This window comes from Sesamum indicum, linkage group LG3 (genome assembly GCF_026168435.1).
Source record: "Sesamum indicum cultivar Baizhima isolate 11 linkage group LG3, ASM2616843v1, whole genome shotgun sequence".
Taxonomy (NCBI): Eukaryota; Viridiplantae; Streptophyta; class Magnoliopsida; order Lamiales; family Pedaliaceae; genus Sesamum; species Sesamum indicum.
The window spans coordinates 26,900,138-26,924,690 of record NC_142659.1 but is presented as its reverse complement, the minus strand read 5'-3'; the positions used below and the strand labels follow the sequence as shown (position 1 = coordinate 26,924,690).

Genomic DNA, 24,553 nt, shown 5'->3' with positions numbered 1-24,553 from the left:
GAAATCTATTTACCCCTTAAATTTAAGTTTTATTAATAAATATTAAATATTGATAGAACAAATTAACCAAAAGAAAATATTATTTGTGGGGGAAAAAACAAATATAGTTTAGACTATTACCGATCCATATTTTGTCAACCAAAATAGTCATTATAAAATTAAAAAATACAGACAATGATGGACTTTTTTTTTTTTGGTGGGTTTTTATAATTATGCATAAAATTTTAATATTTTATATATATTGGCCTATGCAATTATAATTTTTTATACTCCAATAATATGATTAATATGAGGTTAAAGTAGCGAAACTCTCGTGTCATTTGTTTCTATCTAACATATAGACATATTCTTTAATTAAAATTCACTAAATTTGCTATTATTAAAAAAAATTGAATAAAAATTTATATTTACCCCTGGTCGACTTAGTACTCTCAATTTGTATACGACCCGATTAAATTATCATTTTAAGTATGTAATTCAATTCGTGTAGGACCAATAATATCACTCCTAAATTAGATTATTGAAATTACATTTTTTCCAATAAATATATATCCAGATAAGCGCGCATTCTATCGCTTTCATGCATGAAATTGCATGGCAACTATCTGAATCCATAACAGATTACAAAACAAAATAACGATAATAATAACAATAACAGTAACATTTATTTATCAACGGATATTTGCATTTATTGGAATCCGATCAAACACGAGCATGAGTTAATAATTGTAATAGCTGAGTGGAGATCAAATCGCCGGCAGCTCTTCCCTGTTTGGACCCGATGGAACTAATCTCTTTCTACTGTATACCATCTCCGGCGGCTCCTCCCGGTTCGGGCCCGAAGGTACTAACCTCTTGCTATTACCCGACGACAAATACGACTCTGGCGGTTCCTCTCTGTTCGGGCCTGAAGGTACTAATCTCTTTGTATAACCGTACAGGTACGGCGCCGTATGGGTTGGGATTTCTGGAGGCTCCTCTCTGTTCGGGCCTGAAGGTACTAATCTCTTTATATTACCGTACAGGTACGACGTCGTACGGGATGGGATTTCTGGAGGCTCCTCTCTGTTAGGTCCGGACGGGACTAACCTCTTTACTCCATACTCGACCGTACCATGGCCGCAGCCACACAGGACGCAAAGGTATAAAAGCGTGATTGGCCAATGGAAACTCAAAGTCGCCATTTCCGTTTTAGCACTAAATGAATAAAAAAAAAGTTGTGGGTTGTTGGATTAGGTGAGGAGGTTTGTGTGTTTATATAGGATTTGTTTGGGTGGATTTTAAATATGGGTAAAAGATGGATTAGGGGAGGAGGTTTGTGTATTTGTAGGATTTGTTTGGGTGGATTTTAAATATGGGTATACAGAATAGGGTTTCCATTGCCAGTTTCTTATTGCTATATATGTTGATGGGATTAATTTTAATTGCCATTTTTTATTCGGGAATTGATTTTGTTCCCTGATTTTTGGTTTCTCCTCTTTAAATGCTGGAATGTAATTTTTTTTCCTTTTTTTGCTTGATTGCTTAATTTGGTTGTTTGACTGACTTATTTATAAAATCTTTTGATTGCATATATTTTTTGGAACATCACCATAGGCTCCTTGAATTTAAGTTGTAAACATGAATGGGTTACTCTAATAGTAATCCATGAAGGCAAATAAAGTATGATCGTGGTTTGTACAAGTTTTGAAGCAAAATCCAATATAGGGAGATCATGAAGATATTCGTGGGAGATCTTGAAGGCATTCGTCGGTTGATCTAAAATCAACAAGAAATATAATGTGTTTGTGATCCAGTCAAGACATAGGCTTATAGACGAGGCTGATCCGTATGATGGATCGGCATACTTCCGCTACTAAAAGTTAATTCGATCACAATTATGTGCATGTATAATTAACATCTGTGTGCACATAATCATTTAATTATATGCGATATTTGTTATGAGATAATTATATGAGTTACGGATTATTACCATACCTATATGGTACTTAGGAGTCAAAATATTCAAGTCATATTCATCTAGTCTCTAGTGTTATGGACCATTACTAGACGCCCACCTATAATAATGGTCTCTTCTCAATTAATAGTTAATCAGAAGCGATTAATTAATTAGATTAGATTTAATTACTTGATTGTATTGATCACAAACTCAAATCTAACTGAGAATGAATTTAAAAGAGACGCATTCAAATTACTAGGAAAGTAGTAGAATAATTATGCAAAAATAATTATGCCTAAGCGTATTTTGTTCAATATATATCCTTTCAACCAAATGTGATTACATTAATCCCCTTACACTTAATAAATAACATAGATATATAATTCACATTAAAAATTATCTTTTTCATCATGCGTGTGAGTTGTTAGGAAATAATTTTGACAATTTTTTAACATGGCAGACAATATTAAAAAAATATATTGTATTGTAATAATATAAAATATTTTGAAAACTTATAAATTTAGCTAAACACCACCTAAGTAGACCAATGGAATCTTTTGTTCCATAAACATAATTTATTTATTTCTTACCATTTAGCTAAATATTTCCATTAGCCATTGGCCAATCAAGTTATTTCTCCATCATCAATCCACGTAACTATTATAAAAATAGATTAATAATTACTATTGAAGTAAAACATATGTCACACATATTAGTAAGATTCGAATTCATGATCTTAACAATTATAACAATCGACATAACAACTATAAAATCAGATCAATAATTACTATTGTAGTAGAACAACGACAACAAATTGGTGCAATTCAACGGCATGATCAGCATAACTCTTATGAAAATAGTTCAATAATTACCATTGCAGTAAAATAACAACGACAAATTGGTGGGTTCAACCGCATGATCAGCATAACTGCTATGGAAATAGTTCAATAATTACTATTGAAGTGAAACAACGGTCATATGATTAGCATAATCTATCTTTTGATTTATTATTTTTGTCTATAATTTTCATGCATTTTATTTTATTAATATTTTTTTATAAATTTAATATTAACTTATGATTTATATATTTTATTAAATAATAAATATTTTATTATAAATAGTATTACAGATTTTATATATAGAGAGTATGCCACAAATTACTAATATAATATTATACGCTTCAAAGAATTTTTTAGCTTGAAAATAAACCCTTAAAAATAAATAAAAGGGAAAAAGAATTCTAAGTATTTTGATTTATTTATATTTAAATGGAACGACAGATAAAACCCGATTCGTTTGACAGTGAGGCGGCTAAGGCCCATCATACATACCCGACCCGGTTTAAGCCCAATCTCCGGATTTTCTCAACCCTACTTTCAGATCGTATACAATTTGCACGGGAACGTTCTCTCTCTCTCTCTCTCACACTCTAGACATCTGTAACGCTAATATTTCCCACACACTGTTGCACACAGATATACATAATTTAGCGTGTGTTGTATCTCTTGCGATCGCTACTCCCATTGTGGCAGGTGAGTCCTCGCGAACCACTGATTGCTGTTCTAATTTCGTGATATGATAGCTCATAGTTGTATGTGCAATTTGTTTTTTCTTCATATATTTTCTGAGATAATTTGAATTTGATTTGAGGTGAAGTTGATGAAAAGAGAGGAATATTTTCGCTTGTCTGTGTGTTGGGTCAAGGATTGATTTGAATTGGGTTCTGCAGGAACTCTGGTGAATTAGAGAACTTATTTTATTAGTCGAAACCACACACAGAATAGTCCGATGGGGAGAAAGAAGCCGACTGCCCGTGATGAGGAGACCGCCCCTGCAGGCGGTGGTGGTGGAGGTAAGTCCAAGAAGAAGGGGTTTGTGATTGCTGATGATGAGTATTCTATTGGAACTGAATTATCAGAGGATGCTGTTGTTCCGGAAGAGAAGGTGGCACCTGTTGGGAATAAAAAGAAGGGCAAGAAGGGGGGTTCTAAGAAAATGGAGCAGAAGGATGAGGATGAAGAAATGGGGGATAAAGAGGTTGGGGCAGAGGAGGAGGATGATGATGATGCTCTGGAGATAAAATTTGCTGGTAAAAAGAAGCCAAAGGGGAAAAAGAGTGGAAGTAATAGTGTGTTCAGTTCTTCGAATTTTGGGTTATTGGGAGAAGACGATGAAGAAGATGATAATGATAGGAAGGATGATGATGAGGATGATGAAGAACAAGAAGTTCCAGTTGCATTTTCTGGGAAGAAGAAGCCTTCAAAGAGTAAGAAAAGTGGCAGCACTTTTTCTTCTGCTTTTGAGTTGCTTGATGGAGAGGAAGAGAGTAAAGACAAAGATGACAGTTCTAAAGAGGAAGAAGAGGATCTTGGAATTGCTTTTACAGGTAAAAAGAAGAAGAAGTCATCAAAGGGTTTGAAGAAGGCATCTGGAAATTCATTTAGTGCTGCTCTGCTTGATGAAGAAAATGATGAGGATGCTTCTGTTTCAAAAGTTGGTGATGATTTAGCAGAAGTTGGTGGTGATGATCAGGAGGAAGACATCCTAGAAGTTAAATTTACAGGTAAAAAGAAGTCATCTAAAAAGAAGAATGTTAATGCTGCTACTGCCCCAGGAGTTGAGAGTATTGAAACTACTACGGATTTTGCCAAACCGGATGATCATACTGAAGATTCTAAAACTACAAAGACAAGTGAAGACGTGGCAGATACTTCAAAGAATAAAAAGAAGAAAAAGAAGGGTGGAAAAGCTGGTCAAGAAGAAGACGACCTTGACAAAATTCTAGCTGAACTTGGTGGAGCACCTACTGTGTCAAATGTTGCAGCTTCGGTTGTATCACCTCCTGTGGAAAAGGTGCAGAACCAGCCTGAGCCCGAAGAGGCTGCTGGTGACAAGGAAGCTGAAGATGAAGGACCTGTTGAGTCGGTAGCTTCAAAGAAGAAGAAAAAGAAGAAGGAAAAGGAAAAAGAGAAAAAGGCAGCTGCAGCTGCCCCTGCAGTGGAAGAAAAACAGGAAGAAATCAAAAGTGAGACAAATAATAAAGCACCGGGCAAGAAAGTTCCGAAGCATGTCAGGGAGATGCAAGAGAAACTTGCCAGACTTAAGGAAGCTGAGGAGAAGAAAAAGCGGGAAGAGGAGGAGAGGTTAAGGAAAGAAGAGGAGGAAAGACGCAGGCAGGAAGAACTGGAAAGGTTAGCAGAAGAAAAGAAGCGGTTAAAGAAGGAAAGGGAGAAGGAGAAGCTTCTGAAGAAAAAGCAAGAGGGGAAGCTTCTCACAGGGAAGCAGAAGGAAGAAGCTCGTAGGTTGGAGGCAATGAGGAAGCAAATATTAGCTAATGCTGCAGCCTTGCAGTTACCAACTGGAGAATCTACAGGAGCACCTGCCAAACGACCTCTGTATCAGAAGAAAAAGTCAAAGCCACAACCGCAGTCTAATGGAGCAGCCACTTCAGACAATGTTGAGAGCACAAGTTCAAAAGAAATCCAGCAAGAAATTGCCTCTGAGGTGGATTCGGTGGAAGCCAAGAATGTTGAGGAAGTGGAGTCCTCGAGTGCACAGGATAAAACTGAGGTTACTGATTCAGTTGAAGAGAATGGAGTCAATGAAGAACAAGAAGAAGAAGAAGATGATGATGATGAAGAGTGGGATGCTAAAAGTTGGGATGATGCTGATTTGAAATTGCCAGGTAAAAGTGCATTTGCAGATGAAGAAGCTGACTCAGAGCCTGAACCTTTGCTTAAGAAGGAGGGAAAGAATGCAAGGACTGCAACTCAAGATGTTGTGTTACCTTCTGTTGCAACCAAGCCAGCTGGTTCAACCGAGAAAGTTGCCCCTGTAATGCCACTTACATCTGAAAATGTGGAAGTTAAAAAGAAAAGCTCTGAGGTCGAGGGTGCTGATAATAAAAATAACAAGGTTCCTGTTAATCAAGACAAGAAAAATAAAAGAGAAACTGTTAATCCTCCTGTCCAGAATGGACAAAATCTCAGGTCCCCTATATGTTGTATTATGGGCCACGTTGATACTGGTAAAACAAAGTTGCTTGACTGTATAAGAGGTACTAATGTCCAAGAAGGAGAGGCTGGTGGAATCACACAGCAGATTGGAGCAACCTATTTCCCTGCTGAGAATATACGTGAGAGAACTAAGGAACTTAAAGCTGATGCAAAGCTGAATGTCCCAGGTCTTTTAGTGATTGATACCCCTGGACACGAATCTTTTACTAATTTGCGTTCTCGAGGATCAGGGTTATGTGACATTGCAATTTTGGTCGTTGATATAATGCATGGGTTGGAACCGCAGACCATTGAATCACTCAATCTTTTGAAGATGAGAAATACTGAATTCATTGTTGCCTTGAACAAAGTCAGTCACCTTGTCATTTTTCTTCTCAAGTTCTTCCTATCCATATGACTTTCTTATTATTTTGTTGATTGCTTATTTTGCCTTGCAGGTGGACAGACTGTATGGGTGGAAAACATGCCGCAATGCACCAATAACAAAGGCAATGAAGCAACAGTCAAAAGACGTCCAAATTGAATTTAACATGAGGCTCACTCAGGTCATATTCATCTGCTGTCCTTACCACATATGTCAGCAAATTTGGTTGGTCTTATCTGATGCAATTTTTCTGTTGATATAGGTTATCACACAGTTTAAGGAGCAAGGGCTTAATACTGAGTTGTATTACAAGAACAAAGAAATGGGGGAGACTTTCAGCATTGTACCCACTAGTGCCATAAGGTTCTTGTTGACATAGCATTTCAGTAGTTTATTTTGTAGCTGGTTGCTACTTCTAGTTTCATTCTCTCAATAATTATAATTTTTTTTTTCACAACATCTTATCATGATGATGCTTATGTAAAACAGTGGCGAAGGCATTCCCGACTTGTTACTACTATTGGTACAGTGGACTCAGAAGACAATGGTTAAACGACTTACATATAGTGATGAAGTGCAGGTTTGCTTTCCTTTTCACCTCTTTGATACTGAGAAAGATAGTCAGATAAGAAAGTTTTGTTATTTACTGTGGGTTCTGCTGCAGTGTACTGTTTTGGAGGTTAAAGTTATTGAAGGACATGGGACAACAATTGATGTGGTTTTAGTGAACGGTGTGCTTCATGAAGGAGATCAAATAGTTGTTTGTGGCTTGCAGGTAGGTCTTCTATGCTTCCTTTCTATTGTTGCTTCCTTCTGAAGGAGATAATCATACTATTCTGCTATATATTTCTTACAGGGGCCTATAGTTACCACAATCAGAGCATTACTAACACCCCATCCGATGAAGGAGCTCCGCGTCAAGGTGACACTTCTCAGATCATTTTAATAGTTGATAAAGTTCACTTTATTTATTTATTTTGATCTGATATATTTCCTTCTGATAAGGATATCTGGGTGTTGTATTTTTCACAACATATAAGGGGTGTATATACTTGAATTAAGACATGAGTGGTGTGGGGAAGGACTCGTGACAGATAACTGCAAGGATGTATGATCTATTAATGTTTATCTTTCTGCAAAGCTAACAGAGAGAGTACCTTTTCCTCAGGTTGATGTTTAATGATGGAAAGAATATGATTTCTTTTCAAGTTGACTGCAAACCTCAAATTTGTAACCTTGAAGGCTTTAGATCATCTCTTCTCTTATTTTTATTATGCATTTGGAAACAGGCTTCAAATATCAAAATTTTCTTAGATGAGTAATTTGAGTTGGGTAATCGAGGTCGTGAGCTTCCATTTTCATCCTCAGTCAATTTCCATCTATTTGAAAATGTGAGAATATGCTTGTTTCTCTGTTTTCAATTTCAGCTGAAAACTATTTCACCATTTTCGTACCTCAATCATTATTTTGTTCTATATACATACATACATATATATACATGTGTGTAAATATCTTTCACTCACTTAGTAAAATAATATATACTCTTAATGATGCATTGATATGGAATCACTAACAACCTAACTCAATAAGAAATACAACTATTAAGTTCAATCAAATAAAAAAGCTTTGATTTGACGCCATCAATAATAAAAAATTATACAATCTCATCAACTAATTTAAACAAATTTTCATTTCCACTGGAAAATCTATACAAAAAGAAAATGCATTTTTCCAAAAAATGAAACCTAACGCAGCCTCATGTGCAGCTGCTAAGATTGCATGAGCCCCTTTTGCTCAATATTGGAAGATGTTTTTTTATGAGTCTTATCTGAATTAGGCTTTTCTCCAGCAGAATGGTAGTCGTTATCGTTTTGTCTGCTAGTCTTTGGTGTGATGACGCTTTCTTTTGCTTGTGTTGATAAAAATTATACTCCTATAATATGCATGTGAATTTTGCTGTTCTAGGTTTCAGTCACTTCTGTTTTATGATTCCATATTGGTTTTATCTTTTGCCTGAACTCTTGTGAGCAATGTATGAGAAGTGGCAACCTTGGATATTATATTATTTATCTTTTCTTGACTTTATAGGCTTTTCTCTACCATTCTTCTTGAAGTTATATCCTATACCAAGTGAAGTGAAAAGGGGTCTGGTTCTCGGCATTGTATGGTCTGCTTGTGTAAACAAAGATTTTCTTCATTCTAAGGCAATCATATTGTGTCCCCAATTTTGTTTACAAACGTACTTTTCTTCAATCGTATTTAGTTTCCTGGAAACGAGTGGTTAGTAGGAAACCAAATTTGTTGAGTTCGGAGCAATATTGTGATATGGATCCCTGATTGAAATTTCTGTGCGCTCTCGCATTCTGTCATGGTGCTGTAATGTAAACATCTTGAGGTGATTGTACTCATTAGTAACTGTCTTGAAGCATTTGACTTCTTATATTGAGAGTTAAGTAATTTTGTCATTATTTTCTTCTAGGGAGCTTATTTGCATCATAAAGAAATCAAGGCTGCTCAGGGTATCAAGATCACGGCACAAGTAAGTATTATGTCTGTTGCTCTTGCAAACACTGAAACTGGAGGATTCATGATTTAGCAAAAGATGCTCGCTACTTGCCATCTACAAGCATGCAGGACTGTCACTGCTAACACTGGCAGTTGAGTTAGAAATGGAGGCATAGACACGATAAATGAATGCCTCACTCAAGAATCTATATTTTAAGTCTCTGGAACTATATCATGATCTATGGACTTCACAGAGGTGCCTCTCATGCTGATAGCAGTAGAGTATCATCATTAGATCGCTGATATGGCTGTGGTTACTTTATAGTCAGTTGTTGTTCTGTTACATGGTTTCATGAATGTTTACCTTGTGCATTCTGTCCCCTGATATACATTTGGGCCAAAGAATTGCTTTGTAGGGCTATTTTCTTCTTTAAACAAACACATAGATGCACAAACACAATTTGGGGATAATGCTTATATGTTGATGTTACTTTCAACTTTACTCGGCAAGTTTGCTGGCGACATGTCCTGCTAACTGTTCAAATCACTGTTTTGCAGTATATACTGTTCACTGTTATAACATATACTGATCCTGGGTGGAGGATTCTTGCATGCTTGTTCTTTCCTCCCTTCTCTTCTTGTTCTTTTGTTTTGTTTCAGTTGTCTTAGGGAATTGGTCTCATGGAATTGCTATAACTGGCCTCCCTGTCCTCGTGTAGTAAGATTTGGAGTGGGAACTACATTGCATATGATTTTGCATTAAACAAGCTGGAAACTAAGAGAAGTACCCCATAATTGGAACGTTGTGATGTCTAATTTCAGTAGCATTGATAATGTCAACTTTGTTTCTTACTTTCTTCTCTGGTTCTTTTATATGCATGTATTGGGTTAGCCACTATGGTTCTGGAAATGTTTCTAAATAAACCTTTGCTGTCAATGTAGTTAGGATTAGCTATTCTGAAGTCATTTTGTTTTTGTAGGGCCTTGAGCATGCCATTGCTGGCACCAGTCTCTATGTTGTCGGGCCTCATGATGATTTGGAAGACATCAAAGAAGCAGCTATGGAAGATATGAAGTCGGTAATGAGTAGGATTGACAAAAGTGGTGAGGGAGTTTATGTTCAAGCATCTACTCTGGGGTCATTAGAAGCGCTGCTAGAGTTCTTGAAGAGTCCTGCTGTTACCATTCCTGTCAGTGGTATAAGCATAGGCCCAGTACACAAAAAGGACGTGATGAAAGCAAGTGTCATGCTTGAGAAGAAAAAGGAATATGGGACAATATTGGCATTTGATGTTAAAGTAACGCCAGAGGCTCGGGAACTCGCCGATGAGCTTGGTGTCAAAATATTTATCGCCGACATTATCTACCACCTGTTTGATCAATTTAAGGCTTACATAGATAACCTTAAGGAGGAAAAGAAGAAAGAAGCTGCTGATGAAGCAGTTTTTCCCTGTGTCCTCAAGATCATACCAAACTGTGTTTTCAATAAGAAGGACCCCATTGTCTTGGGCGTTGATATCCTCGAAGGCACTGCAAAGGTAATTATTTATTAATCTGCATTCGAATAAATTGCCTACTCATTATTGAAATTGTGCCCTGAACATCTGTTGTAGAGTTAAATATGTCACATGAATGCATGCTCACGTGCATATATGTGCTCCTTAGGAGATCCATATGCAAAAGACTTATTTTAGGAATGGCGTTTGCCTAGTAGGAGGTGACCTGTTGATGCAGTAAGCTATTCTTTTCGCTCTTTGCCTTATGAGTCTGAGTGTAGCATCAAATCTACTTTTTGTCTACACTTGGTGAAGCTTTTATAATGAAAGATAGCACCTGCAGTTGTATTTAAAGTGAGAATATTTATTTTTTAGTAAAATAATACAGGGTAACTTCCATTTTCAATTTAATTCATTGACTTGCAGCCTGGAGGTTCATCACTCTATCATGAAGTATAACGTAGACATGGCACGAGTCACGAATTTCTGTAATGACTGATTAAGAGATGCTTTAACTTGGTTATTGTGATGATTATGTATGGGATGGTGCATGAGAAAAGTTATATATGTTGGTTCTGGTGCATTGTTGAGATATGACGATGTTTTGGTAGTTTTTCTGAGTGAAATATAAGTGATTGCTGGAGACTCAAAGTTGGGAAGCAAGAGGTGCAACATAACTTTCATTTGTTTCTGTTTGTATCATTCCATAATCTCCAGGCACAACACATCTTGAACTTTCCTGTGTTCTCATTAAATGATTCAAATCAAACCAGGACATTCTATTTTGAAGGGGAGTGAGCATTTTTTTTCTCATGACAAAGTATTTTTAAATATATTTATTCGGTTAGTTTTATGCTACTATTTCTAAACATGTCTTGCATTTGATCTTATTTTTTGTAATTTTATCATGGGATTATAGTTTATCTCATTTCTTTAGTTGTTCCATGTTGTGTGTCCTGTACATATTTTAAGGGGAGTGAGCATTTTTTTTTATCATATGACAAAGTATTTCTAATATATTTACTCGTAGTTCCTTCTGGTTAGGTTTATGCTACTCTTTCTAAATATCTCTTTCATTTGATTTTCTTGTCTTTCTGTACTTCTATTTTGAGATTATAGTTTATCTCATTTTTCATTGTTCCATATTTACACGTCTTAAATGGCAGAGGCTCTTTCTTTTCTATTTTTCCCATCTGATCTGGCTCTATCGTGTGCCTGTATGCGTGGTGGTTGCGCTAATTGCATTCTGTTCCATCGTTGCATTTCTGTTCCTTATATTGGAAATCTTATTAATATACTATGTCTTACAGGTTGGAACTCCTATATGCGTTCCTCAAAGGGATTTCATTGAAATTGGCCGGATCGCTTCCATTGAGAATAATCACAAGCCTGTGGATTATGCCAAGAAGGGCCAGAAGGTAGCAATTAAGGTATGAGGTATTTAAATTGGTGGTTGCTTAATTTCTTTCTTGTTGTGTACTTTGGTAGCATACACCTTCCTAATCTTCATAACAACATATGTGATTACATTGAATTGAATCTCTTGTAGTAATTTATTATCTTAGACAAGAATTTGAAATATACTTGCTCTACTTAGGTGAGCATCTAAATGACTCCTTCCTGCATATGTAGAAGGCTTAGACTCTAAGTGGGACATTTGATCATTAGTGCACCAGATCTTGAAATAAGAACTTGCCCTATAAGCTATAGTAACTCCGATTCAATAGTTCATGGTCAGGATTCATGAGGTACTGTGATCAATGTATATCTGTATTGATGCCATGACTATTCTAGAGAGCATTGTTAAATTGCTCCTTGAAAAAGCCATTCCTCTGCTACTGCCCTCCAACTAGGACACTTTTTCTCCCATATTCTACTTGTTGTCTTGTCAAATCTGATATCTAAGTGCTGAACAACAGGGCAATTTACTTAATATTTTTCTGATATGGAAATTCTAAATATGCACCTGATGTCTTGTGAACTGTGGTCTCACTTATGATGAGTTGCTGCTTTTGTTTATTATGATCAATTTTGTTGTTTGAAGCAAGACCATAGTTCTGTTTTTTCATAGATGACCTTAGTATCATAATGGAACTGTTTGCTAGAGTAATTCTCATTTGAATCAGAGTACTTGAAGAATGCCTGAGGAATTAGGTTTTGGGACATGGATTTAAGTAATCATACTCTGTATTATATGCTGATAGCTTGTTCTGGACCAAATGATAGAACTTATCATTCCTCTCTTTTTGGTTGGATCATAAATTCTTAGCGTTTCTCGATTTTGAAAGGTGAAGCAAAAAACAAGTGAAGGATGTCTCTTCCAAACTTGCTTTATAAATTTGAATGCATAAAGAGTTTATCTCAAATTTTGAGGGACTGACATTATTAGGTGGTGTGCAGTGCATTTGCAAGACAAGGATCATGAACTGCTTTTTGACAGTTTGCTCTATTATAACACCTAATCATCTTGAATACAAGCAATACGATAAAGTTTCTATAGTACATGATGCAGGCTATTTGACCAAATAAACAGTGTGGAAGATTTTAAGGTATTAACAATAGGTGAATGTCCCCATCTTGTTGTGAACATGTCAGACCTGCAATTTTCCCTTTTAAGACTTTGATGCCAGTGCATAATTACTGAGCTTCCTTGCAAATATTAGTTATATATAGTGACTTCTGATGAGTGATCTCAGATTTGTGTTTTTGTTAACTCTGCTTTCCAGTTCATCTTGTTGCCACTTCTAACCGTGAGAAGTATGCCCTATGTATGATGCTGAAATCAAATATCCCTATTTGGCCTTTTCCATTCTTCTGCTTCTTTAATTTGCCCAGCCTTTTCCCACAGATAATTGGCAGTAATCCTGAGGAGCAGCAGAAAATGTTTGGCCGGCATTTTGAGATTGAGGATGAGCTTGTGAGCAAAATCAGTAGAAACTCACTTGACGCACTCAAAGAACACTATGCGGTTTGTATATTTAGGATTTTACTGCATCTTTTTGCTCTTTCCATATTCCATTTTTGTTGCTTTAACTGCTTTTCTTATGTAGTTTCACAGCCTAACTTGTTACTTCTTCAATTTGACATATACAGGATGATTTGTCCGTTGAGGAGAAGAGACTACTGTTCAAATTGAAGAAACTCTTCAAGATACCTTGAATTCACCGAAAATGGAGTTCAATTGACCAATCGTTGCTTGGCGTTTTGCTGACAGCATCAGACGACTTTAATAAAAAATCGCGAGACACCATACGAGAAAAACTGATCCATTTTCGAGTCAGTCATTCAAATCAGAGTTGAAATTTTGTTTGTGCAAGAAATCAAGGTCGACGAGGACTCCATGTGTGAGTCTATGATGCTAAAAGCGATACAGTGGTTGTGCTGTAAGTTTCAAATGCTGAAATTTTAACTTTTCATTTGTAAAACAAATGATGTTTGATGAGATATAGTGAAGGGAAATTATTTTTACAGCAGTCCCAAGACTCCCAACTCTCCGGAATTTAGATTTTCTATATATTTTGCGTATGTCAGATAGTTTCCGACGTTAAAACTTTCATGAGAAGAGTATATTTTTATTCGGGGGAATTTTAATCTGAATCGAGTTTGGTCAGATCGAATAAATTATACAGCAAATGTTATACTTTACTGTGTGATTAGTGTATATTTAAGAAAGAAGAAATAGAATTTGACACTTAAAAATCCCATGTCTTTCTTTTCAGACAGTGTCATATAGGTGATGCGCAGTTGCGCGTCTACTAGCAAGGGGTGTCGCGGAAGCCCCACAAATCCTTTCGTGCCCTAAAACTAGAAATCATAATAATTGTATCACATTTAATTGGATAAAAATTTTCTTTTTATTGAGTTGTCACACGTATAAGGGTATTAGGAAGTGTTATAGTTGTCATTTGCTTGAGTAACGAGTTGGTACAGTTGGGTAACGACTCATTACTCAAGTAAATAACAATTATAACACTTCCTAATAACCATGTGACAACTCGGAAAAAAGAAAATTCTTATCCAATCAAGTGCTCAAAAATATTTAACCACTAGGGAATGACAATTTATGAAGGAATATATATGTAGGGCATGAATCCTTCTTTTTGTTGTTGTCTCAAGCTCCATGTTCATCTCTTATGGAGCCAAAGTCGTGTCAGTCAACAGTCCTTACCTCTTTGTACCTAGCCCGGTTGATGTATGGACCGAACTTGGCCTAAACCCATAGGCGGTAGTTATGCAGGGCGCTCTACACAGTATCTATTCCGTCAGGAGCTTTCAACTTGCCTCACAGGGATTGGAAATGAGCTCATTGCATTGCTTTTAGTTATAGTATTTCTTTTTAGACTTTTGTAAAGCAATAGCCGTCGTCTCGTTGCCTTTGCGTCCCATTAAAGGGCTTGATCCCTCTCATCATTTGGATTCCCGCATACCTCCTACGGACGCCTTGGGTGGCCCATTGTTGAGTTGGTTTTCCGCTTGCAATCCTTACTTTCACAGGGACCTAACAAAGGTGATCTCGACTATCATTTATGAAAATTGAAGTAGCTGATTTAATGCGGTTTTTGCCCCTTAGATTGAACCCCCTGATAGTTTCCCTTTACTGGTTTTTTAATGAGCCTTGAGAGTGATAAAATCATAGGAAGGAGTTGCTTAAAGATAATGCCCTCAGGTCTTTATCTTTAATCCAACTTTATTACACCCGAGGGAAAACCAAAGCCTCCGAAAGAGGTGGCGGGAGCTTATAGGCAGAAGAAGCTCGAAGCTAACATCTTGAGGAAGCAAGGAGTTAGCAACTGAACACTCGGCTGCAAGCCTGTCTGTAAGCCAAGAGAGCTATCCGAGTTGAGCATTCCTGAGTTTACTCAGAGTCTTTTAGTTCTCACTGGTCGAATAAAGTTGGATTAAAGATAAAGTCTGGGGGCAGTTATCTTTAAGACAACAGCAACAACTACTTCCTAAGATTTTATCACTGTGAAGGCTCATTAAAAAACCATTGAAGGTAAAACCTATGTTTGGTTTTGTAATTTGCACAACCTGCACTAGGTGTGCAAATTTAATTTTAAATATTTTTTTATTATTTATTATTCTTTTCTCTCTCTTCTTTCATCTCGATAGCAGCCTTCTTCTCTCTATGTTGCAACCATCTTCTCTTTCTTTCTTTTCTTCTTTCTTCTTTCATTCCGTTTCTTCTTCTCTTTCCTTTTCTTTTAACTAAACTTTATTTATATATAAATAAATCTAATAAACAAAAAATAAATATGACCTTTAGAAAAGAAATAAAATATGATTAAGTAATTTAAGAATAAGTATGAAAAAAAATTAAAAATACAATTTACATATTACTTTTTAGTTAAATATATTATGTTTTTTCATTCCAAAGATAAAGTCTAGCAAAATCATTTTGGAGACGATACTACAATGTATTTAATTATGCATTAAAATTATAATTATTATTTAAAATATAAAAAGAAATTCCTCAATAAAAAAAATTACTTAACATAAATATATATATATTATATTTCACTAACAAACAAAATACTATATATATTCGCATATATATTACTAAATATATATATTCAAATACATGATTTGACAATGAACAATAATTCCTGCCTTTCAAATCCCAACATAAAACCTACACCATTTATTTTATACTATTTTATATTATATCAAAACACAAATCCAAACATACCATCTATCTCAAAACACATACTTACTTATCTCTATTTTTCTCTCTCTATCTCCAAAACACCAAAACAAAAATATTCAAAACATTTATCCAAACATAATGAAAGTATCACAAGGGGTTACAGAAGGGGCCTTATTTGGCACAAAATTAGATACTTCTATTTCCGTAGGTGATCATAGAAACTAGTAGTAGCTAGCGAATGAAGAAAGCATGGCTAGCCTCACTTGCCTATCCTTGGACCATAAACCGCTAGCATCGATACTCGACGAGACGACTATGATTGGTATTTTCGGGGCTATGATACTAAGGAGTAAGGGGCCCGTAGCATACCGCTCTTTCCCCATTGGGGACCAAAAAAGGTACGTCGGATGAAGAAGATGGCACCATACAGGATAAACAAGACTCTTTTTCATTATTTCTGTATTACATTTTTTATTTTATTATATAGGTATGCACTATGTGTATAAAAATTACGTTCGAAAAGATTTTATAAATGTGATGAATATATGTAAAATAAAATAAAAAATAAAAATAGTAATAAAAAATATACTTTCACTTGACATATATACAAATATAAAAATATATGGACTACGTGACAAAAGATTTTAGACATATAGTGTGTACATGAAATATAATAAAATACATAATATGTATATATAAAATAGAATAAAAGATGCACCACGACTATTAATAGGAAATCTATTTCGCTATTTAAAGGGTTGAGAAAAGAAGGAATTCTTATCTATTTCTTAAATCATATCTTACTGTGATTTTTTTTATTAAAAACTTTTTGGAATAGAATATTATGAAACTAACTAATAAAGTATATATATTCTTATAAATCAAAGGGCTCAAACAAAAGAAGATTATGAAGAACGCCTGTAATTGTTTTTTTTTTAATAATAAATAAGAAAAAAAATTCATTTTATTTTTTTAATTATATTTATAAATTATTTTGTTGCGAGATTACTATACTCTTTCATTGAAAATATATAATTTTTTTTATTTTCAAGTCTCAGGCAATTAGTACTAGAATTATATTCGAAATGTGTATATAGTTTAATTTTTTATTTAATTAAATAAAGATACAATAAAATAAATAACTGATAAGAATTGTCTTGAACATACATGTATAAAGGGAAAAGTATTATTTTAGTCCGTTAAATATGTCTAATTTTAATTTTGATCCGATAAGTATGTACATATTTGTTTAGATCCAGTAACTTACGAAATTGCTTACTTTTAGTCATCTGGCAAATTTTTGTACAATTTTACCCCTATGCAACTTTTGAAAGACAATTTTAATCTATAGGCACTCATAGGGGTAAAATTATCCAAAAATTTATCAAAGGACGAAAGCAAACTTCGGGATATTAGATGTAAAATTTTAAACTACAGTAGTTATATGTAAAATTACACCATGCTTTAGGAAATGAGAGTGTAGTTATTCAAAGATAATAGGGACCTGATTTAAATAATTTTAAAGTTATTGGGAGAAAAGTAGAACTTTGAAAAGTATAAGTCAAGTTGCATATATGCACAGACAAACGACAACACAACCAACCAAAAGCAAAATCAGATTACTGAAATGGCGAACGACAACCGCGTCGGAGAAATCGAAGAAGAAGAAGAGGCTGCACCGCTGCTATCGAAGAGCCCAGAACCCGATCCGGTTCAGCAGAGGGCCCGAACCGTCAAGACGAAAGTGCCGGAGGTGGAGGTGCACGTATACAAGCAAGGGAAGGGTCCGATTGACGTCATTAAAATGGCTCTGGGCGGGTGGGACCAGGACCAGCTGGAAGTCCGAGAAATTCTGGAAAAGTACGGGTTCAAGTCTGTTTATGCGTTAACACCCGGATCGGGTCGGGGAGTGCCCATCAGGTTTAATCCGAGGAACGGCCGGTCGTTGCTCACTTACAGAGATGGCGCCGTTGTTTATCTTGACGGAGAGCCTAAGGTAAAAAAAAAAATCAAACAGATTTTATGCGTGAAGGTGATGTTTTTGCTTGTTTTGATGCATTTTGTGGGATTGTGGTTATGCTGCGTCGAAACTGAAGTAAGGGTCAAGGGGATGGAATTCATGAACTGATCAATTTGAGTTTGAAAGGTAGTTTTCTGAATCCTAATTGACCAATTCTGAGTTCCAAATTATAGGTGGCCTATTTCATGCAGGAGAGCGTACTTATGTCTTTTAATTCATGACATTTTTCACCTCATGACATGAAGGGATTGTCCTATAACTTAAATGACATTTGATTTTATCACTCACTGTATTACCAAAATGACATGGTAATACAATTTTATCACTCACTGGAGGACATCTAATAACTTAAATGACATCATGACAAATTGTGGAATTTGTGTTGTATGTAATAAAAAATGCCCAATATTAAGTACGGACAATCTAAGGGTGAGGAAAAGAAACTAAAGTCAAAGTGATAGAAACATACATATCGGGAGACTGAAGAAACAGAATGAATTTATCTAGTATCTGAAGCCCTTTTTTATATAATATTAAGTGATGTCTTTTTAATGATCAGCAAAACTGAAACTCCAGTTGTAGGTCTCCCCATTTTCTTTGCAATAAGCACCTTAAGTTGTTAGTCAACTTGATATATTTCAAGAAATCCTGGGGGCTTGGAGTAAATTTTACGAGGAACAATTTCCTTTGGACACTTAGTAGAGAGTCATAGGGCTGATAGTACGATTCATGGTTTTGTTTGCATTGTGTCATCCATGAGAATTGTGAAGTTTTATGTACATTTCATTGAAAGCGATCATTGCTCAATTATGAGAAATGCCCTGAACTAATCATATCCAAGAAACCCAAGATACGAGCTATTGACAGAATAAAACTTGCTTTTTTACCTGCTTGGTGGTCAGTAAAGTCCTTTTGAGGGGACTGCCTGCATATACGAAAAGAGTCTGCTTTAGCTACTCTGACTCCACCCTGGGTTACCTATTAATGTTTTCAACCACTCCTGCTGGGTATGGAGCATTGACCTAAAAACACTACCTCTAAATCTGGTTCATACTCAACTCTTTCCAAATCCATTATGCATAAATTTCGTCATCTTCTTGTTGGTCTCGTCTTATGATTTCCAGACTTTATCTAAGTAAAGGAAAAATGTATTTGCATCGAGTTTTGAGTCAGTGTGGACTTCCTTGAAATCCCAGAACATTTCATGTGGACTTAGACTTGATCATGTGCCATTGTTGATGTATGAGGTTGTTTCTCTCTGTTACCTGCTAGGTGCCTGTAATTGTTTGATAACTGAAAATTTATCAAAATGAAAGTAGAAGAGGGTACGGAATAGGCCATTCACATTAGTTGTAAAAGCTTCTTCATCTACATCAAACATTGAAAAACCCATCTAGCAAGGTGCAACTTTAGAAATATGAACCAATTAAGGAAAGAGACTGCCAATAATTTGTTAGACTTTGTGAAGACCTTGAATAACCACTTTTAATTTTACAATGCATCTTATCGTAGCATTTTAATAGTTTCAAATGCCTTGTTTGGTTACATTTTTATTTTTTCAAGTTTTGGGAACAATGATAAAAGTGAAAACTTGTTTGTTTATACATATTTTCTCATTGCAATGTTTACTATCATTCTCATTTAGTTATTACTTCTTTTATATTTGCATACATATAAAAAATTTCAATCATTAACTTTATAATTGTTAGTTTTCTCATAATGCTTTGATATGATACCACTAACAATTCTATATGAATAAAAAGTATTGTTATCAATTTTATTCAAATAAAAAATGTATTTGATTTGCACATAATAGTATAAATAAGACTATCATTTTCATCAAATAAAAAAAAAATTGATTTGACACCGCTAATAACATAAAAATGCAATCTCATAAACTAATTCAAAAATATTCTCAATTTTACACGAAAACCTATCCACATTGAAATTTCTCATTGAAAATTGAAAATGAAAACAAAACTAAACATTGCCAAATCAATTTACTTTTGATACTTTAAATCGTTTGAAGGGGGAAGTACAGGTGGCATGGAATGGTTCATGCACATTCTTATCAACTTAGAACACTGCAAACCGAATACAGACTGGTGCCGACAATAGAAAATATGAAACCAAATTGAGTGAGACCATCCAAAAGTTTATCAAACATAGCAAGCATCTGAGCTGCTATTAATTCAAACATGCATTTCCTAGCAGTTACAAATCACTTCTTATTCTTGTATTCTTCTGACAGTAATCTATGGGGATGTAATGATTTACTCAGGGTATCAATTACGAGGATTTCATGAAACAATTGTGCATCACAGTAGCTCCTTTGTAATTTCAGTTTGCTGGTCATACATCAAAGCATTCTTTTCCTGAGGTGTCTTTGCTCAAGAAGTGTACTTCTACTAATATCACTCTTACTATTTTAAATTGGTGTCAAGTATTCAAATTCTAGGTGGTAACGGAAGATGTTATTTGAATTCTTCATTTCATGTTTATATGTCCACCTACTTGCAAATAGCTGAACATGTGAGAAAGTTATGCTGTGACATTAGCTTCCTGAGACTATCCATCTGATTTGTCTTATGCTTCTAAATGCAGGACTCATTGCTCCAGCCCGTTACCAAGATATTATTAGGAGTAGCAGTAATAACCGTAATGATTGTCTTGGTTATGAAAGAGACTCCAAACTGGGCAAAAAAGCTCAACTTCTCAGGTGGTCGTATTCCACCTTGGGTTTTAGCTTGTGCAGTTATTGTTTTCACTCGATTGCGGAAGAGAACCAAGAGTTTTCTAGAAAAGCACCTACAGTGAGCCTTTGGACACTTCACTTAAGTTGGAGAGAAGAACTTCCACTCCCTAAGGTTTTTATCTTTGCTACTTCGACTGGCATAACTCATTCATCCACACGTGAGACACTGTTGGATGGTTTTGCTTTTGGTTACAGTACGAGAATGTTTTGGCTCCATAAGAATTGTTCAATGGATGCTTCAAACTAGAACTACGAGCGATATTTCCAACTTTTGTTGTCTCCATAAAAGATCATACAACTATAATTTAGACCTGGTATAGGATAGCTTTTTCTTCCTTTATTATGCTTTACTGCTGTGAAGAACTGAACCTGAGTAGAAAAGCACAGGTTACTTTGTTGAAAGCCTTTCCATTTGATTGAAATTTAGAACTCCACGAAGCTGATGTGATATCTCTTATGTGAAAGAATACTGAGATATACCTAAAAAGCATATTTAGTTGAAAGAAATAAAGCTCAGTGTTGCATGTCTACAATTTTACAGAATAACTTCGGGTACATTCAGATGCAAGTATTTGGATTTGAGGGAAGGAGTAAAGAAAAATATTTTAAATGACTTCACATTAACTGCACAAGCTATTTCAACATTTATAATACCCTTTCCATTAATTTTTTTGTTTGCTTTTCTAGTCTTTTTCTCTTTCTCCTAATGTTTCACTTTACTCTATACTTTCATCCCATAGATGATGATGCACCATACATTCTTTATGCCCTTATGCCATTTTTATGTCACTCTTGTTTTTTAGGTTAACTTACAGTATAAACACACACGCATAGAATAATGATGAAAGTTCTACTGACGAGAATCGTTCTGAGCGTTCAAATCAACCCCAATTTCATAACAGAGATGCGCAAGAATTATAGTCGTAGAAGCTAAAAACGTACTTTTATAGTGAAGTTGTTTTTTTAGAAAAAAAATAAATTGATTACAATTATTATTCTCGAATAAAATATTTAATAAAGACTATTACAATAATCAATAATTTTTAAATAAATTAAATCTAATCAATACTTAAAATTATGAGACCTCAGCTTGGTCAAGTGGATTAGGTTTCATTGGATTTTTCTTTATATGTTAAGCATAATAACTTTATTTTCTATCTGTTATTTTTATGAATTTGGCTCATCTGAGCAATATGTTCGAAAGATATTTCAGTGATTACATATTTACTACTGTCAATCTGTCCCATTAACTTCTGTCACCGTACAGATTTTAATTTCTTAGCCATATGAATAAAATCAAATAAGTATATAAATAAATTTGATGAATACAAAATAGCCTCAAACACCAAATTCTAATTAATAAATTAGTATAAAATAAAAATAAGATTATAAATTTAAACTTCACTTTATATGAATTTATTAATTATTATCTTAATATAATCATCTAATTATAAAAAAAATACCCACAATAAACTCGTACTTTCTCTTGCAACAGAAGTAAACAAATTCACGATTTTATTTTTAAGGGGATAATTACATTATTTTTCCTTGAGATTTATGTAATAATAAGTAGATCTCTTATAATGTGGATCAAGGTGCATAGTGGGTTGGGTCGGCACAGAATCAGCCCAAAAAGGCTGGGCCCATGAACGACCCACTATTGTTGACCGATTTTGGGGTGGTCCTGAAGTAGCCGCAATTGGATTCACTTTTAAATTCAGATCCAACCCATGTGTCGTTCTAGTTGAGGCCTGGATAAGGCCTACATCAGACTTCAATGTGTTTGTTTTATTATTTTTTTATGATATTAAGATTATTTATAAATAATTACTTAACTTTATAATTGTATTATAAAATAAATAAATAATAAATCTGATGTATGCGATTTTAGCACAAGTTCAAAGGTCTTGAATCTTTATATTAGATTTGGGTTAATTGAGTGAAAGCTCTTGAGAAAGAGGACCTGCAAAATAAAATGTTAGCACTCTGATGCTTAAGTTAGTTCTGGATTTAAGAATAGAAAAATATAAAAATGAATTATGACGAGAAATTATGATAAAAGTGAAAATTTCGTATATAAGAGCACAAAATTAGAACAATAGAGTATCAGCAAGGGAGGTTCTCAGGTTTGGGAGGGGACTGTCTATTGAGGGGTACCCCTCTATTTATAGAGGAGGAGTTCCTCTATAACAGGAATTTCGCTGAGGGGGATCCGCATAGCTAGCAAGGAAGGCGCGATTTAGGAGGTTGCACCTTATTCGTTCCTTAAGCAGCAAGTCTTCATAGAAGGGGGACTCCTTCTTTATGCAGACTCTTACCTGGTGGGGAGTCCTCTTAAACTAAAGAGTCCAACCCCCTTGAGGGCACCTTCCTCCCTTCTGGCTGGCCTTGAAAAGATGTAAAAAGCCTTCGTACTAGGTCTCCTTCTTGGGCCAAGCTTGCAGGTTTCATCCTTGGATAGATTCTGGGGTGGGGGCTCCTCCTTGGGTCGAGCTCAGCGAGCCTCCCTCTTGGGCCGATCTTGAGGAAACATGCCTCCTTCCTTTGCCAATATGTTTTCTTGGGGGTGTCCACCAAGGTCGCACGCCTATCTAATTTTCAGGGGGCACTTGTCAAGGCCACCCGCCTGTCTACTTTCTAGGGAACACCTATCAAGGTCGCCTATCGAGTGTTTTTGGAACCTCTCATGACTTGGGCCTCCTAAGATGTCACATGCCTCTTGTTTTTTTTTTTTTTCTTTCGGATCGTTTGGACATATTTTTATGCACATGAATAGCCCCCCACTCTAATAAGTGGAGATTTCGACACTTATAAAAGTAGAAATCTTCAGAGATGGGATCTAAAGAATGAACTTTTTTTTTCTCCCTTTTTTTTTCAAACTCCTATAAAGAATATAATTAGCATAAGCATAATAAGAAGAACTTACTTCGTGCCTGTATGGAGCAGGACATTTTAGGAGGGTGCTTCCATGGAGGAGGGCTTAACGGGTGCCTTTTGTGCCTACTTTGATGTAGGGCTTTATTTTCTGCAGGAGAATGTTAAATAAGAAATACATGTATATATTATGAATAGATATTGCATGGAGCAAAGTTATTGTGCCTCCTAGGATATGGGTTTATTTGAGAGGGGATCCTCCTTGGAGCAAAACTTAGGAACCTCACTAGAAGAAGAATAAGGTGTTCGCTGGGAGTAGGGCTTAGATGCCTCCGCGGAGGAGGGCTTAGGTGCCTGCACGAGACAGAGCTTACGAGTACTACAAAGAATGACCTAAGTGCTTGCCCGAATGAGGGCTTGAGGAGCCTCCACGGAGGAGAGCATTTGTGCCTATATGGAAGACAATGCTTTTTATGATAGAGATGTCTTCTTCGTGAAATCCCTACAAGAAAATATATGTTAACATATTGAAACGGGGAAACTAAATTTCCAAAATTATCAAAATAAAAAGTATTCCTTGAGGGAAGCATGTATGTAAAGATTTATTTGTTGAAGAGGATGCCCCCTTAGTGCAGGATTTTTTTTTTTTTTTTAGGGGGATACTTGCCGTGGGGCAGGCTTATTCTTATAAGGATGCCCGCCTGCTTTTCTAAGGGCATCCTACACATTAAGAATCGAATTAGTGGAACATTAGAACTAAATAACAATGGTGATGGAGCCAATGAAATTAGGCCTTGAATAGAGTTAGTATTCAGTTGTAGGAGGTCCTCTAGCATGAGGGGATCGTCCTTTCAGGGGAGTCCTCCAAGAAGGTGTGGATTCCTTCCATCGATCTTACGTCTTAGATCCGTGTTTTCCATAAATGACACCAATTGAT

The 24,553-nt window shown here is 35.5% G+C and overlaps 2 protein-coding genes across 3 annotated transcripts; both read left to right on the top strand.

Moving 5' to 3' along the window:
* Nucleotides 1–3,309: 3,309 nt before the first annotated feature.
* Nucleotides 3,310–13,793, top strand: LOC105158906 (eukaryotic translation initiation factor 2 (eIF-2) family protein). 2 transcript variants are annotated; one of them, XM_011075818.3, is made up of 12 exons: nt 3,310–3,471; nt 3,669–6,304; nt 6,393–6,500; nt 6,582–6,682; nt 6,809–6,899; nt 6,984–7,094; nt 7,176–7,241; nt 8,799–8,858; nt 9,805–10,362; nt 11,631–11,750; nt 13,169–13,288; nt 13,414–13,793. In XM_011075818.3, exons 2-12 carry the CDS (start codon nt 3,728–3,730, stop codon nt 13,477–13,479), a joined length of 3,978 nt encoding a protein of 1,325 aa, XP_011074120.1. In that variant the 5' UTR covers nt 3,310–3,471; nt 3,669–3,727; the 3' UTR covers nt 13,480–13,793. The 2 variants fall into 2 exon arrangements, with proteins under 2 accessions (XP_011074120.1, XP_020548272.1); XM_020692613.2 differs by having other exon boundaries at nt 3,315–3,471; nt 3,596–6,304.
* A 3,755-nt stretch (nt 13,794–17,548) lies between these two features.
* Nucleotides 17,549–21,180, top strand: LOC105158905 (WD repeat protein). The gene is made up of 2 exons (XM_011075817.3): nt 17,549–17,963; nt 20,592–21,180. The coding sequence occupies exons 1-2, from the start codon at nt 17,595–17,597 to the stop codon at nt 20,802–20,804; spliced, it is 582 nt and encodes a 193-aa protein (XP_011074119.2). The 5' UTR covers nt 17,549–17,594; the 3' UTR covers nt 20,805–21,180.
* The last annotated feature ends 3,373 nt before the right edge of the window (nt 21,181–24,553 follow it).

Excerpts from the sequence above, each read along its gene's own strand:
- LOC105158906 (XM_011075818.3), top strand. The coding sequence starts at position 3,728 with ATGGGGAGAAAGAAGCCGACTGCCCGTGATGAGGAGACCGCCCCTGCA. Across the intron at positions 7,095-7,175 it reads TAGTTGTTTGTGGCTTGCAG|GGGCCTATAGTTACCACAAT; the intron begins GTAGGTCTTCTA and ends TATTTCTTACAG. Across the intron at positions 8,859-9,804 it reads GTATCAAGATCACGGCACAA|GGCCTTGAGCATGCCATTGC; the intron begins GTAAGTATTATG and ends TTGTTTTTGTAG.
- LOC105158905 (XM_011075817.3), top strand. The coding sequence starts at position 17,595 with ATGGCGAACGACAACCGCGTCGGAGAAATCGAAGAAGAAGAAGAGGCT. Across the intron at positions 17,964-20,591 it reads ATCTTGACGGAGAGCCTAAG|GACTCATTGCTCCAGCCCGT; the intron begins GTAAAAAAAAAA and ends TTCTAAATGCAG.